Source organism: Neomonachus schauinslandi, chromosome 12 (genome assembly GCF_002201575.2).
Source record: "Neomonachus schauinslandi chromosome 12, ASM220157v2, whole genome shotgun sequence".
In the NCBI taxonomy this organism is placed as follows: Eukaryota; Metazoa; Chordata; class Mammalia; order Carnivora; family Phocidae; genus Neomonachus; species Neomonachus schauinslandi.
This window is the reverse complement of record NC_058414.1, coordinates 64,949,354-64,966,097: the sequence shown is the minus strand read 5'-3', so window position 1 is coordinate 64,966,097 and position 16,744 is coordinate 64,949,354. Positions and strand designations below refer to the sequence as shown.

The 16,744-nt window shown below is 38.3% G+C and overlaps 1 protein-coding gene across 1 annotated transcript in view; it reads left to right on the top strand.

The window, feature by feature from the left end:
- Nucleotides 1-329: 329 nt before the first annotated feature.
- KIAA0895 (KIAA0895 ortholog) overlaps nt 330-16,744 on the top strand; it is a 43,435-nt gene continuing 27,020 nt past the window's right edge. Inside the window, exons 1-2 of the mRNA XM_021699336.1 lie at nt 330-354; nt 9,690-10,384. Of these exons, the coding sequence (XP_021555011.1) occupies nt 330-354; nt 9,690-10,384 (720 nt within the window). The remainder of the gene's footprint in view (nt 355-9,689; nt 10,385-16,744) is intronic.

Sequence of the window (16,744 nt, the reverse complement as noted above, 5' to 3'; positions counted from 1 at the left end):
GCACGAGGACGGCGAGGAGCGTTTCCTAGCAACGGGTGAGCGGCAACGTCACCGCGGCTGGTTCTAAGCGCAGCTGCCTACTGTAGAGTCGGTGTGTGTACCTTCCGGCACCTGCGGGCTGGAGGGAACGCTTCTCACAGCCGTGTCCGAACGTTCTTCGTCTGTCCTTACCCGCTTTATCCTGCCCCAGGTCGCGGAGAACAGCCTCCCGCCGCGACCCGCCTCTGAGGCCCGGGCCTTCTGGGCTAGAGGCGGTCCGGTCGGTTCCCGCTGGCCCTCGCCCCCCGCGCCCGTGGAGCCAGCCAGCCGCCCGCGGCCTCGGCGGGACGATGCTGGAGTCCATTCGCGTGACGGGTGAGTGCCGGGAAAGGCTGGCCCCTGGGTTGGCAGGGGCGGCCAGCGTCCTGTCGGCCGCTGGCGGCGGGTGTGGGGCGACTCGGGGCCCCAACCGCCCAGAGGCCGAGGTAACGGTAGGATGTGGGTTCCGCGCGGGGCGCGGACGCTCAACCTGGCGCCGGGAACAGTGCGCGGCGCGCAGGCGGTGCTCAGAGAAAATGCGCGGAGGGAAGACAGAAAAAACGGTCCCTTTTCCTTTTGTCGCTTATTATCAGTAAGCACGTGCCATGGAATCTATGGAAGTAAATTATGATATACACATTACTGGCCCTACAAATGTGTGTCTAAACATTTCATTTCAAAGCGTATTAGGTGCTATACGGTACTGGCGTCTAATTTTCTAGAATGTTCAGAAAAATCAGCTAAGCAAAAGAACACATTCCTGTATATGAGTGTTTACACAGTGTTTATTTCTCTCTATGCTTTAATTCTTAAGTCAGTGAGAACGTTTTCAGTTTGTATTATTAGTAGGTCACTCTGTAGTATGTATTATACCAACCTGAAGAAATGGGTGTTCAGACCCCAGGTCAGAAAGTTTACTTGCCTTTTATTTAAAAAAAAGTATGGATGTTAACCATTTAAATATTATATTACATATTAGAAGGCTTTTCTTGGCCATTATCCCGGCATTCAATTCTGTATAACATTTCTGCAAGACAGGGTCCGTGGTAGTCCAGTATCATGATGAAGAACAACAGAGTAAAGGGAAATGCCTAATCCTGAAGCTAGTGTCAAAATAAGGCTGGAATTTTTTAGTATCAGGCATTGCAGTACCAAACAGACCATTTTTTTTTCCTATCGGTTTTTAAATTCTAAACTGAATTCCTTTCCAATGAAAATACTTGTGGTCTTAATTTTATGGTGTTTTACTTCATGTTCGGTTTTTTAAAATAGGGAGCTGATACTGTACTTTATCTTATTATTTATGTTGACAGGAAGCACAAGATCTAAGCAACTTAATTAGCATTAGTTTTTTAAAATGTAATTTGATGTGGACACTATTTTTTCATCTTAAATTACAGTGAAAAATTTGAAAAAGTTACTCAAAAATACCATACCTTCTTTTTGTTTTGGAGCAGGGTCTCTCAGCTTTGCACTATTAACATTGAATTAATAGATAATTCTTTGCTGTGGAGGGCTGTCCTGTGCATTGTAGAATGTTTAACAGTACTCCTGGCCTCTACTCACTAGATGCCATTAGCACCCCCCCCCCCCTTACACAGTTTTGACGACCAAAAAGTCACCAGAAATTTTTAAGTGTTCTCTAGAGGGCAAAAAAACTCCCCTCCCCATCTAAAAAACCACTGCCTTGGAGAAGAATATAGTTTGATTCCGTCAAAGTGAAGGTTTTTAGACAACGATTTAGAATAATTTCAATTAAAATAATTTCCCCAAAACAAAACAATCATTGTAGAGAGAGAATACGATTATGATAATAGTATTAGAAAGTGGGTATTCTGACCAACCAGTCAGCAACAGAAAGTGGATCGCCTTTTCAGTAGGTGGAGGTGGAAGTTAAAGAGAGGTGCTTTATGAAACAGTAGACTCTCTCCTCTTGTCTCAACTCCATTTCTGTAATTCAGCAAAAATCACTCCAACTCTGCATGTTGCATACCCTGAGATAGATAATTTCGCAGTGAGTTTCTATAGCTCAGTAAGAATTAAAACAGCTATTTGAGGCAGCTAGAGCATCAAATTTACAGCCCTTTTAAAAATAATTTATCAGGTGATTTTTCAAAATAGTTTATTTCTTTTATATAGTACTTGACTAGTTAAAATGGTAGTTTCAGAACCCTATGACAAGCAGTTTCACTAACATACTAGAAAACCCATTTTGGACAGCTAGAAACTTATGAAGAGAGTATAGCTGAAAACATGCCCCCCTTTTCCCTTGCTGTCTTCTCACTACTCATTGATACCTAAGAAGCCCATGTTCTTCTGGTGGTTTCTAATGTCAGGAGTGAAGCAATTAAATATTTCTGAAATCTCTTTCTGTATAATATCTTTCTTTTGACTTATTAGTCATAATTTAATATAATCTAAATATAATGTCCTGGTAGAACTGACTGGGGAAGTAAAATAAGATGTCTATGCTATGTATACTGTTTGAAATGGAATCAAATCAGAAAAGTTTTTTTTTTTTTTAAAGACTTTATTTGAGAGAGAGAATGAGAGAGAGAGAGCACATGAGAGGGGGGAGGGTCAGAGGCAGAAGCAGACCCCCCGCCGAACAGGGAGCCCGATGCGGGACTCGATCCCGGGACTCCCGGATCATGACCTGAGCCGAAGGCAGTCGCTTAACCAACTGAGCCACCCAGGCGCCCCAGAAAAGTTTTTTTTGCCTTCTCATACCTTTTGAAACATAGTTTATTATACTAAAGCCACTAAAATGTTGATTCTAGAATGTAGATGCAATTACTGTTAAATTTACCTTGGAAGTCCAAATGTAATGATTCTAAATACTTTCCCATTTATATTATCCCATGGAGTATTTCTGTAGGAGCTGAATATAATATTGAATTTAACAATACTGGTAGTTAACACAGGCTGCTTACTACAGGCTGTCACTGTTCTTAGCACTTCATATACATTAACATTTTCAATCTTCACACCAATACTATGAAATATGTAGTAGTATTACCCCATTTACAGATAAGGAAACTGCAGCACAAAGAAGTTAACTTGGTCACGGTCACAGCTACTAATAAATAGCCAAGATTCAGATTGGGGAAGTTCCATTCCAAAGCCCATGTTTTCAACCACTAGGAAAGGCAGAACACTATTAACAATGACTATATGTTGATTTAAGCCACAAAGTTCAACATGAATATCTCATTTAACATCAGTGGTATATTATCTGATAGTTTACTCAGGTTGTTCTTTTTTAAGTTTTTATCACAAGCAAGCTGTCAATAAGTTTTGCCTGGAAAAATCGTACTTGATTATAAAATTTTCAAGATAGAAGACCTCTAGCTCATTCAGTGAGTAACAAAAAGCTTCAGAAGCCGTATTGATTGTTAATTTTTGATTTCCTACTGCCCATATTTTGTATGGGCTATAAGTGATTAATGAAAAGAAATGATTAACGAGTCATCTGGAAATGAAGCTCCTTTGTAACAAAAGTGAATGTTTAAAAATAACTGGAGACAAAAGTCGTTTTAAGGCCACTGTTTGGCCATATGGGATGAATACACTTAGGCCCATAGCTCCTGTTTGTGTTATAGCAGTAGGTACCTGCCATTAAAACTTGTCTTCGGGCGCCTGGGTGGCTCAGTTGGTTAAAGCAACTGCCTTTGGCTCAGGTCATGATCCTGGAGTCACTGGATCGAGTCCCGCATCGGGCTCCCTGCTCAGCGAGGAGCCTGCTTCTCCCTCTCACCGTCCCCCCTCTCATGTACTCTCTCTCATTCTCGCTCTCTCAAATAAATAAATAAATCTTTAAAAAAAAAAAAAAACTTCAACATCACTGTTTCATTTTTTTTTTATGCCATTTTGGTATGATTCTTTTTTTCAACCTTCAGGCATTCAAATCCTGTATTCTTTCCTTCCTCTCAAATATTATCTTCCCTTGGCTACATCTCTGGCCATCCTTTCATAAGCAAGGCAGTGAGCCAGCAAAAACAAACAGGTGTATGCCATGAAGAGACAATTTCAGTATTGGAGTAGGCCATCATACAAACCAATGTAAAACTGCAACTGTGACAGGTGCTTCATAGAACCTTCTGGGGAAGTTGTCCTGGACAAGTGATATTTGAACTGAAGGGTGAGTGAGAATTAATCTAACACAGGGGAGGAAGGGCTCTCCAAATATAGGGGACAGTGTATGAGGAGGTGGTGTGTCTGGAGAGAGAATGGTGAGTGTGAGGGGTTAACAGAATGAAAGGAAGGTACTAGAGTGGACTGACTAATGGGAACATGGTGCAAGGAGGCCAGAGAGGCAGAGTGACCTGACCATGAATGACTTCATATGCCATGGTTAGGAGTTTTGTCTTCAACCTAAGTGGAAAGCCATGGGGAAGGTTGTTTTCTGGCATGTTCATTGTTATTTCAGATGGTGTTTAGAGTGGCATTATAGAATACCCTGCATATTTCTAACTGTAAAATAATAACACAACAGTTTCTGACCAAAAAATGACAGTGTCACCTTATAATCATTGTTACTTGTTGAGTAACACTGAAGTGCTCCTAACTGGGAGTGTGGCATTTTTGGGAATCCTGAAGTAAAGTTGACTTTCTCAGTTCCTGAGTGACATGAGCAGTGCCTTTTCATCTCTCTCTCTTTTTTTTAACTTACGATTGGGAAACTATATTGGGTTCTGTTGAATTTAGAGATACTAAAATTAGTAGGTTATCTGTTATAATGCAGACAAATTGGGCAATAAATATGTTTTCAAAGATACTGATTTTTTTTCATATACCATTTAAAAGGTTAAGGTATAACTCACATTCAGTATAGTTCACAAGTCTTAAATGTGTAGCCCAATGAATTTGTGCATATGTAACCACTGCCTAGATGAAGATATAGAACATTTCTAGCACCCAGTACCCTGATGCCTCTTCCTAGGTTATAACCCATCCCTCAGTGGTAACCACTATTCTGATTTCTAATACCATAAATTAGTTTTGCCTGATTTTGAACTACGTAAAAATGAAATTGTACAGCATGTACTCTTTTGATGTTATATCATTTGAGTTTTAAGTGATGAAGAAGTACTTGATAAAATGTTAATTTTGTTTCGGGCTATATTGTTTTGTTTTGCCTTCTGTTTGTAATCAAGTAACCTATCGTCTTGTTACATAAATTATGCCAGGTTCTCAGGTTTCATCAATATAGTGAACTGTATGAAATTGCCATTTTGTGGGTCAAAATTGGTTGAATGGTATTTTCCAGCAGGCTTTGTTTCTGGTGATCTAATCTTCCTTTCAGCCATAATTACTGTGAAACCTCACCTCTTTACAGTTGTGAAAAACAAAGTTTAGTGAGTTCCTCTCTTTCCCATTCCTTTAGATGAGGAACATGAGGCACTGATGGGTTTAATGATTAGGCTAATATTACAGAGAGGTCATTGAAAGAACTGGGAATAGAAGCCAAGAATCCTGGTATCCTTTTCTCCTGTTCTAGATACAAATTAAGCTTTCATTGTGTTGGTAAGTATCAACTTTAATGTACTATTATTTCCAGGTTTTTCCTTCAATAAGGTAATCAGGTTGGGGTGAATGATTTCTTTGATCAACAAATTATTTTTGTTTAAGGTTATAGTGAGGTAGATTGCTGATGGCTAAAATGTCAAATTACGTAGTGACTTTTTTTTTAATTTTATTTATTTATTTGACAGAGAGAGACACAGCGAGAGAGGGAACACAAGCAGGGGGAGTGGGAGAGGGAAAAGCAGGCCTCCCGCGGAGCAGGGAGCCCGATGCAGGGCTCGATGCGGGGCTCAATCCCAGGACTCTAGGATCATGACCTGAGCCAAAGGCAGACGCTTAATGACTAAGCCACCCAGGCGCCCATACATAGTGACTTTTAATATAAGAAAGTAGGATTGATTGCCTTATTATTTTTCTGAGAGAAAATGAGTACATTTCCCCCAAAGAAGCCTGCATATACTTTTAATAAGTTTTGATTTTTCAGGAAAAAGAATAGGATGTTCTTCAATGAAATCTTCTTATAGGCCTTTTATTATGTTTTTATGCATGTTTAAAAGTCATTTTTTCCTTTTAAATTTTTTTATTGTTAATCACCATACATTACATCATTAAAAAGTCATTTTTTCTTAAAGAAGACAATAGTTAAAATTACAAAAACAATCTTTAGATTTTCTAATAGTACATTTTAATGCAACTGAAATAAGATCAGTGTGACTCTGAGAAATTAATTTATTCAATCACCTGTCCCACTTTTATGAACTTCGTGGGAGATCAGCATTTGGCAGGATTGGTGTTTTATTAAATAAATACACCATTGGCACTCCCAAACCTTACTCAGCAGATGAGCTTAAAAAGGACTGATGCTAAACCTCTCAGGTAGATAATTAGCAAGTGAGCTGAAATTCTGTGACTCCTGGGGGTAAAGAGTTTTGCCCTACACACACTGTCACCTCTCTCCCATCCCCCACTCCCCATTGAGGGATTTGGCAGATGGTTTAGGACTTTCGTTAAGTGTCCTGAAGTGTATAGGTTGTTTGAAATGAAAGAAAATTCTGAATTTAGAGATCACTGATGCTTTATGACAAAACAAAAGAACTCTTGAGTTCAGCTCTGTGGTCATAGAGCCACTAAGTCTTAGGAACCAAAGAAAGCATTTTTACACTGAATATTCATTTTTTAAAAAATCAACGAAATATCATGTAATAAGCCCTCAAAATTTAGGAATTCTTTAGAATAGTTTTATTCACTGATTTTAATTTGGTTTAACTTTCTCCATTTTTATCATGAAGCCCAAATGAGAAAAGAACCTGATTACCTCCCTTTACCTCCCTGGCTGTGCCTACTCCTCACCTGACTTTTCTAAGTTTGCGATACCCTTATTATCTCAGGTTTCTTGTTCTTTCCCTTTTAGTGTCCATTTCAGTCTTCCCTTCCTAGTCACCTCTTGTCTTGTAAAGTTGTGTCTTTTTAGGGAAACTGACATTGTTCATGGGCATTGAGCTATATAGCCTGGGTTCTGGTGTTCCTTAGCCTATGTTTGCCCAGCCTGCCCAATTTGGACTATCATTTGGCAACACTTAAGTCTGAAACCCCTGAAGAACTGAGACCTGCCAGCCCGTAATGAAAGTGTTATTTGTTCTGTTTATTTTTGGCTATTTTTTTTTCCATTTATTGAATGGCTTCTTTGTGTAATCAACCTTCAACTTGACCCTGTGCAGTCTAGCTCCTACCTCTGAGCTTGTACATGTAGTAGACATTTAGCCCTTGCAGACTTACGCTTTTATGTTATCTTTAAGACACCAGAATTCAAGTTTAACATGTTGGCCAGAAAATGTTAACTGGAAGGACTTTTAAGTACTTACATATTTGGATTATTATTCATTTTTGATCTGGTACTTTACCAGGTCTTTACCCTAAACCCTATGACTTCTAAGCTTTAAAAACTTATGTTTAGGGCAGGGTTTCTTTATCATAGCACTATTTTGGGATGGATATTTTTGTCATATAAGTCTGTCCTGTGCATTGACAGATATTTAGCATCATCCTTGGCCTCTACCCACAAGATGCCAGTGGCACCCCTCCCTCGTTGTGACAACCAGAATGTCTCCAGACACTGCCATATGTCCCCTGGGGGACACAACTGCCTCTGGTTGAGAACCACTGGCCCAGGGTTTTTCCTCTGTTATATTTTCACTTCTGCAGTTATCTCCTAGAACTGTAGAATGGTTCCAGAACTACAGATACCTGTTTATCTTGAATGGTTGGAGAGTGACATGTTTAGGGTCCTGCCATTCATTCATTCATTCAGTGTACATTTATTGAATGTCTATCAGATCATGCTAGATGTTGGAAGAAATGAATAAAACACAGTTCTGGTACCTATCTTAGTACATCAGTTATTCAGATTACCATGTCTTATTAGGGTCTATGTTCTGTACAGAGGAAGAAAAGGTGCAGTGCTGTGCATATAGCAGACTTAATATTGAATATGTGCTGATAATTGAATGAATGGCCATATATAACACAACAAGCATGGACTCTGTAATCACATATACCTGCGTTCAAATCCGTTTGCAGTTTATTACTTTATTGTCATATAACCTTGAGCAAATTATTTAACATTTCTGAGAGTAAGTGATATAACATGTAGTTTTCTGTGAAATCCCAAACTCACATAAATTTGTCAACAAATGGTGTCTGTCATTATTATTATTATCATCATCATCATTATTATTAACCACTGGTTATTATAGAAAGGATTCCTGAATGTCTAATCTTAAATGAGTGAATGACAGATGTATGTGGATAAAGTTTTCAAAAAAATTGAAATAAATTGTGTTTCTTGGCAAGGCAGGCATCTGTCCAAGTCGGCTAGCATTGAAAATGCTTCCATAATAGGAGTCAAAGGTTGGGGCTGGAGGCATTAGGGTCCATGGAGACTTGGAAAAGTGAACTGGTTGAGAGAATTAGATATCACTTGCAGAGAATCATGTAATTTGGAGGAAAGGTTTATAAGCAGGCTTGGCCAGAGGTCAGATTTGTAGATAGGAGTTGGCCTGGAATCTAGTTTTGGTAAGTAGGATTTAAGACAAACTTACTTTGTTGGTTTAGAATTAAATATGAAAGTTCTTTAAGGTCTAGGTGCAGTCTCATCTGTTTTCTTCACATTGCTTTCTTCCCGCTCTGATTTCTAGGTTATTGTCTGTATTTTCTGGTTTTCACATTTAAACTTACACTACCATGTATTATTATTCAGATCTTCAGCTTTGCCTTCAGAACCAGATTAGAAGCTGGTTGAAGGCAGGAACAATGGATTTATAAAGATGTTTGTCGTAGCCATGTATCTAGTTAGTAGTATTCCATATGTTTGTGGAATGAAAGAATGCAAGTCAACACAGATTTAAAGCAGTGCATGAACATCAGTATATCAAGTGATTTGTACCTCTTTAAAGCCCTTGTGAAATCTAAAGGCAAAGCTGACCTCTCCTTCATTTACCATATGATATTCTAATGTCTATGTAATAGTAATTACAATTTTTTTCAGAGTTGGCAAGAAAAAAATCTTAATTTTCTTTCATATTAACCTGTAGCCTAGAATTAAGAAAATCAACCAATTGAGTGACATTACTAAAACATGCTTTAACATACACATATCATCTATTTAATTTTAAAAAATGATTTTTGAGATAAATAAGGCAGTGTCCTCCTTTTGCTGATGGCTATCTTTATTTATAGCATCCAATTTCAAGATTGTGTTAGCTTTGAAAATGCCTTGGATTTTACTTTGATATTGGTGATACTATTGAAAATTATATCTTTTCTGTGAAATCATATTCTTTGGTAGAGTTGACTATTCAGATTATTTATGTGTATTACCTCACACTGATATTAAACTTTGATCATCTAAATAGTTTGAAGCTGATAATTTTTATAATTTAGCATATATATGCTTGTATAGAAGTGACACTGTCTAGCATGACCAAAGTTTGGTAACATATTTTTTAATATTTAAAATGTCTTTTCTAAAGATTGTTGCAAAATTATAAAGTTTACAGAACCTTCAGAATACTTTTTGTATAATAAGCAATTTGCTTCATCTGGTATCTTTGTTATTTCTTTTGTTTTGATTTTGTTTATTAACACAGAAAAGCTTCACTGGCCTGAGCAAGAACTTGCGAAGAAGTCTGTTCTAAATGCAGAAGAGTCATTGATCATTGACAGCAAAAGAAGCATTTCACATTTATCTTCTGGGATACTAAAGGACATTTTCACAACTGGAACCAGTAGTTACAATGTCCTACTACAGAGCAAAGAGGAGAAAAAGCATTATTCACAAAAACAGTCTTCTTCCACCTACTCCAAAAGATGTAGAAAACCCAGCAAATCTCCTAGTTCTTCTCGTAGTAAAGATCTTCGCAAGATGAAAGTCCCAGTGCCTGTGATGAGCAGTGGTACTTGGTACTGCCTAGAAAGGCAGCCTGGTGTTTTTGTCACTAGTTCAGTGTCGAGTCCCATAAAGTTTACACATGATATCTCTGTTACAGGGAACAGCATAGTACTGCCACCTAAACCCAAAAACAAGGTAAAGCGACGCCATTTCTCTGCTCTGCCAAAGCCAAAGCTGCAGCCTCAATTGTCTAGAAGTTTTGAAAAAGGAGATGACTTTTCTGGGAAGAAATTTTGTATACTGACTGCTATAAAGCCCACCAACCTGGAGAAAGAGAAACTGAGATTCTTCAAATCTGACTATACCTACAATCCTCAGTTTGAATATGCAAACCCATCTCTGCCAAGTGTGTTAGCCAAACACAGCAATGCATCTGACCGATTTCTTAAACAGGTAAAACACTACTTCAGTAGTGGCATTTCATTTTTATGTAACTAAAGCAATTACTTGCAATCTTATAAAAAGAAAAAGACTTTAAAAAATATTTCAGTTATTTATATGTTAACTCCCGTCCAGGACATGTAAATATGTGACAAGAAATCTCCAGGTGAGTGCCATAGTCTGTATGTAAAGTATTTTGCACTAGTCAGAATCTGTGAAGAATCTGTTAGACTTTGTGATAAGAAGCATCTATATTTGGAAAAAGCTTCAGATTCTGGTTCCAGACTTTCATTTGGGAGTTACATACTTGTAGCCCATTAGCCAACCCATAGATGAGTGTTGCGTAGCTCACACTGTGTTTGTGTTTTCTATTTGAGTATGCCCCAGGTGGATCATACATTGGTTCCCCTGTTGTATTACATTTCCACCTTACTTAGCCTCCATAGGCATTTTGGGGAGCTAGGTTTGATACTTGCCCATGAACTTTTTAATGCTTTACTGAAATTATTTATCATCATCAAATAAATATTTCAGCACTCATTTAAAGAAGAAGATAATGGAGTTTTAAAAATTATTTCCAAGGTTAGCAAATCATGATGTAAATGCTATGAACAACACGTTCCAAATTGCTCAATTTAGACACTTAGCACATAGTTTTGTGTATTACAAGGCTTAATAAACTTTGAAATCCATTTAAATTATTGAGGGGAAATTGGCTGAAGGGTGTAGTGTTGAGATCATATAGGTAGACTACATTTTGTTCAGTTAACTTTCTACACATTTTTATAATACATGAAGTTCAACTTGGCTTTGTAAGTGATTGAAAATCTGTTTGTAGGCTAGGTAAAACTGCATGGTTCCATTTGCCTGTGGTGTGTGCCCTATTTTAGCATTTTTCCACAATACAGTTCCTTGGAATTGTGGCCAGCAGATTTTTTGTTATAAATGACATAAAATCTGACCAGTCTTTTGAAGCCATTATGTAAAGCTTATTTTAGGATTACAATAATTTTGGTCTTCCTATTTATTTTCCTTTGTTAGAAGAAACCTTTTCATCTGCTTCTCTGGATTTTTAATGGGTATTCCCTTTTTATTTAAATGTGGTGAGATTGTGCTAAACAGTAATAAAAAGGTCAGCTATTGTTTTTATTCCTATTTTGGCAGTCATTTTCTGATTTTTTTTTTTGAAATTGCAATTGATTGAATAGGGCTTTCACTCATTTAAAATTTATGATAATTATAAAAATGCTATTTGCTTTTCCACCCATTAGTGCTAAAAGAGATGGCTGAGATTTACTTACCAATATTCTTTAATTTGGTATCCTGTCCTTACCCCTGCCAGTTGGGAAGGACATTTCCCACCATTGGATCAAAGTAAATGTTCTCTCATTTCCCTGGAAGACAATTAGGAAGCATCAGCAGCTCCACAGACTGAGAATTGACACTGCTTGACCTATGACTTTACAATCTATTTTAACTCAATTCCAGTTTGAGGAGATAAATGTATAGTTAGGTTGCTTGAGTATATAATGTAGCACCAGCAGTCCTAGCTGGCTGTGCTTCAAATGCCACCATTTGGGAGAATGCTCCCAACAATGCCTAGTATACTATTTAAACCACTTTAATCAAACAAAAGGGATTCATTAGAACAGGCCCTCTATAAAATATGCTTAAATTCCTATTCAGCATCTGAGTGAATTATGACATGATGTCATAACATCCTTCCCCTCCCCAGCTGTGAAGCAAAAGCACAGCTTCAGAGCTAGCATGATTCAGAAACATGCTGCACAAAGAGGCCAGGATAGCTAAGTTGCCCATTGGTCTCTGGCCTCCACCCTGAAGGCCTTGTCATTCTCTAGGAGATCATCTTCCTAGTGTCAAGATCTGAATCCTTCTGTGGCAGGCAATCTACACTGTTGTTGGAGAGTGAGCATGATCCTCCAAAATTCACAGATTGGCAGAACAATGCAAAATTTTCCATGTACAGATAAGTCTATCAGAGTAGAACCAAAGCTATGGTCAAGCTCTGGTCATTCCCAGTTGATGGTCCCATCAATGTCAAGGAGTTCCAGGATTCAGGATTTTGTGGTCTAGGCATTAGGTTCCCCAGGAGAGAGTCAGGTCCTTGAGGTGGTTCATGGGATCTAGCATGGGCTATAGGACTTGAATATAACTCCAGGACTTGAATAGAATGTTTGAATATAACTTACCGCTAGCCCCTTGCTGACAGCCATGGTGGCCCTCAGCTCCCCAACCCTTGAGTGTGTTTAAGCTTGACAGAAACTGAGAATATCTGTTTTCTGTGGCTCTGGACCTTTGCAGGAAAGAGTCCAGTGCTTCCTGGGGGCTGAAGGGATCTGGGATGAGAGAATGCTGAAAGCTTTTAAGGGTCAGGTGCATCCTCACCAGTGGGTCAGAAGTGGATCCTTAGTGGCACCCTTGTGCAGTAAAACTGACAGCCAGTGCACTTTCTGTCCTACTTCCTGAGGGCTGACTACCCCTGGGAAACCTAGATGCCAAATCCATTTGGCTTTGCATTCTGTACTTTGTTGAATAAGATTGATAGTGAGAGATGAGAAGAGTCTTCAGGGTGGTAATAAGAGTCCTTGAACTATTTTCAGTATTTCCAGCAGTCAAATGGAAATTATATATTTACATGATAAAGCCAATGGACAGCTTAAGTGATTTGTTTTCTACCTCCGGCTGAAATCATATCTTAGTGTAGATCCAGGTGACCTCATGCTATCTAGAAGTTCTGATTGGTAGAGTGGTATTTAATAACATTGGGAAAATAAGTTAACTTTTGTTTGGCTAGGTAAGATAAAAGTTGAATTATTTTCTTATGTGTTAATAAAACTGGAGCAGTGGAGATAATTAGCAGTTGGTAAATGGGGAGCTTTTGTGTGAGAGAAGGAAGGCTTTGGGGTGTTGGGTAAAGACCTTGGGACAAGGCTACCCTCTGGCTGATAGGGAAGAAAAGTTAAAGGTGGGTGTGCAAAAGGAGCTGACAGAGCAGGCCCAAGACTGCTGACTTTAGGAAGTCTGCTTGCAAGATTAACCTTGGCCTGGTGTCTGGGAACTTAACTGGTAAACAGTTTCCTACACTGAAATAAAACTTTCCCTAAATGATAAGAGTAGCTTGCTGTGCCTAAACTGTGCAAACAGTGTTTATTTATAGTAACACCTCTTTTCCTTTTGGGAGTCTGGAATTTTGGAACATGCTAGGCGTAGGGGTACTTATGTACCAGCCCCCAGTAAAAACCTTGGGTACTGATCTGTAACAAATTTCCTCGGTAGACCACTCTTCACACATTCTTAGAACTCAGTTGCTGGAGAAATTAATTGCATCCTTTTTGACTTCATTCAGAGAGGACTCTTGGAAGCTTGCTTCTGGTTTCCTTCAGACTTTACTGGATGTAAGAAATGGGGGGGGGGGTGGGCTTAAGTTGATCTCTCAAAGGCATTTATTTACATTGAGATTTTAGAAAAGAAGAAGAAAAAATTCAGTACTCAAAATATCTGTTTGGGCTGTTGTATTCGCTGTCAGTTTGAGATTCCTGATCAGTTCTAAGGTCTGGTTTCTATAGCCATTGTGTTACACAGTTCCAGGGGGGACTGTTAACAAATTGAACCTGGGCCCTACATTTATACAATAGGGTTAATATTTACCATAAGCATGGGGTTCTTTGGCATCATAATACTTCTCTAATACTTTTTAGTTGTATGATATTTGTACAGAACGTCAGGTAAATTAAGTGTATGCTAAGTTAGAAATTTTGCATTGAGGGTAGATGGGGAAGAGTGAACAAAAAAAGCATATTTGTTCTCCATATACTTGTATTATTATGAAATTGCTGACACTGCCTTTTTTTTTTTTTTTTTAAGGATCCTTACTCCTCTGTTATTCCATTAAAATTGCTTTGAAATTTAAGGACAAAGTCACGTGAACCATCAGTGTGTGACAGATTACAACTAGCATTGATAGGGTACTTAATACTTGCTTGTCACTCTGTTTGCTTAGTACTTTCATCTTTAGTTCCTCACATGAGATGCAATAGTTAGAGCAATTGAAAAAATTGATCTGGAGAAGTGAAGTAACTTTTCCTGAGGTTACATATAGTAAATTGCAGAACCAGGAGTCTCTTCTAAGTACTACTGTTTTCCACACAATGGCATGTTGGCAAACTAGCTCTCAGTGTCCATGATATAAATATGAATGCTTCCACCATGGCCTGTTTCAAGCAATGTATTATCAACTGGCTTGCAAATTAATAAAAATTCAGTCAGTTCTCACAAGCCAATATGATATGGCCCCAGCATACCACTCTTTCACACAGCGTGGTTTTCACCTGGCTTTTCCAAACCCTGATGCCACCTCCTGCACCCAAAGGGCACCAGATGAAAAGAGCCTCTCATTTTGCTGGCAAGGATCCATGCTTCTGGCATGAGCTTATTATAGGGACATTGAAGATATTTGTTTTTGCTCTTTATGATATACCTATGAAATAGCGATGATTACTGTTTTTTAGAAGCTGTAAAACAAAAATATCTCCCTGTAAGGGCATCTTTCAGTTACGGCTTCAGTCTCAACTCAGTACACTGGTAATTAGTGCCTTAGGAAGACTGTCAAGGTCAAAACTGGGCTCCTAGTCTGTAAAATGCGTAAATATTTAAAAGCAGCAAATAAAAAGTCTCCTCAGAAAGACTATTCCACATTATTTCTCTCTTCTTGCCCCTGTGACTCTGCTAGGAAACAAAGCAGAAACATCCCTTCCATTAAAGCTTCCACGGTATATACCTTTTCTCTTTTACTACTATCCTAACTATGGCATTTCATTTCTTCCCTGTTTCATGTGAAGTACACACAATCCAGAATTGATAAGTGTTAAAATTAAGTAATTAAAATGAAACAAAATAATTGAAAATAGTTTTCAGGAATTTCTTCTACAATGAAATAGTGTATCCAGTGTTTCCCATTTCTAAGATTTTATATTTTTCAAAATAACTCTTTGTAGAGATAGTTTTTTAAAAAAAGATTTATTAGAGAAGGAGGCAGAGACAGAGCATGGGGGGGGGGGGGGACAGAGGGAGAGGGAGAGAGAATCCAAGTAAACTCCATGCTGAGCACAGCTCCCAATTCGGGGCTCGGTCTCATGAGCCTGAGTCATGACCTGAGCCAACCAAGAGTTGGATGCTCAACCACCGGTGCCACCCAGGTGCCCCAATAGTTAGTTTTTTATTACTCATGTTAACGGAAGGAAACATTTATATGAATTAGCTAAAATAGGAAGATATTCCCTTTTCTCTCTTTGTTGAATAGTTCTCATCAAAGCAGCCACCTTTGCTTTCCTGCTGGGACAGTGCTACACCAGCCATGAGTAATTCATTAGGGTCAGTAGTAGGTAATAAATGCAGTAATAGAAAAGGCCACAAACAGTGGCATGAAATGGAGACTGTAGAAGGAAATGATGCTTAAAATCAAATATCTAAGTAAAAAGCACTGAATTGATTTATAAAGAAAACTTTTGAATTTTGATTTAGTTCTAGACATCTTGCATCTTAACCTCTGGGGGAAAATATATGGTTAGGAAAGATGCAAGATTAAGTATTGAGGAATGTTAGTATGGATGAAGAACAGATGTTAAAGGCTTATAGTTACTAGAAGAAATGTGCAGATATGTTTGCAAAATATTATGTCAAAAACATACAATAAAACATTTTCTTTTTTTTTTTTTAAAGATTTTATTTATTTATTTGAGAGAGAGAGAATGAGAGAGAGCACATGAGAGGGGCGAGGGTCAGAGGGAGAAGCAGACTCCCTGCCGAGCAGGGAGCCCGATGCGGGACTCGATCCAGGGACTCCAGGATCATGACCTGAGCCAAAGGCAGTCACTTAACCAACTGAGCCACCCACGTGCCCTACAATAAAACATTTTCATCATGTTTCCATTGTAGCATACCAGAGTACTCCATAAATGTGCATTTGTTAATCTTTATAATATCTTAAAACCCAACCCTCTCAACCAATAACAAAATGGATTTTAGCTGTTTATAAGAATTACTATGTTAAATACGAGGTTTGTCAGACATTTAAATGTAACTAAGAAATTGGAGAATTGCCTTTTTTAAAAATAGTATTTGATTTGGGACTGATTTGTAGGACTCTTGCTCTGTAAGAGAGATGGGCTCAATCTCTGAAGTTTTCTTTGTACTTTATGATGCATAATGAGTATATTTTAATTTTTGTCCCCAGGCTACATACTTAAGTAAATATTGCACAGTTTCTGCATTTTTCCCATGTATATATTGAGGGAAATAAACTAAATGATTATTGAGAACTCTTTCTAGGACCACACAGATCTCTCTCAGTTG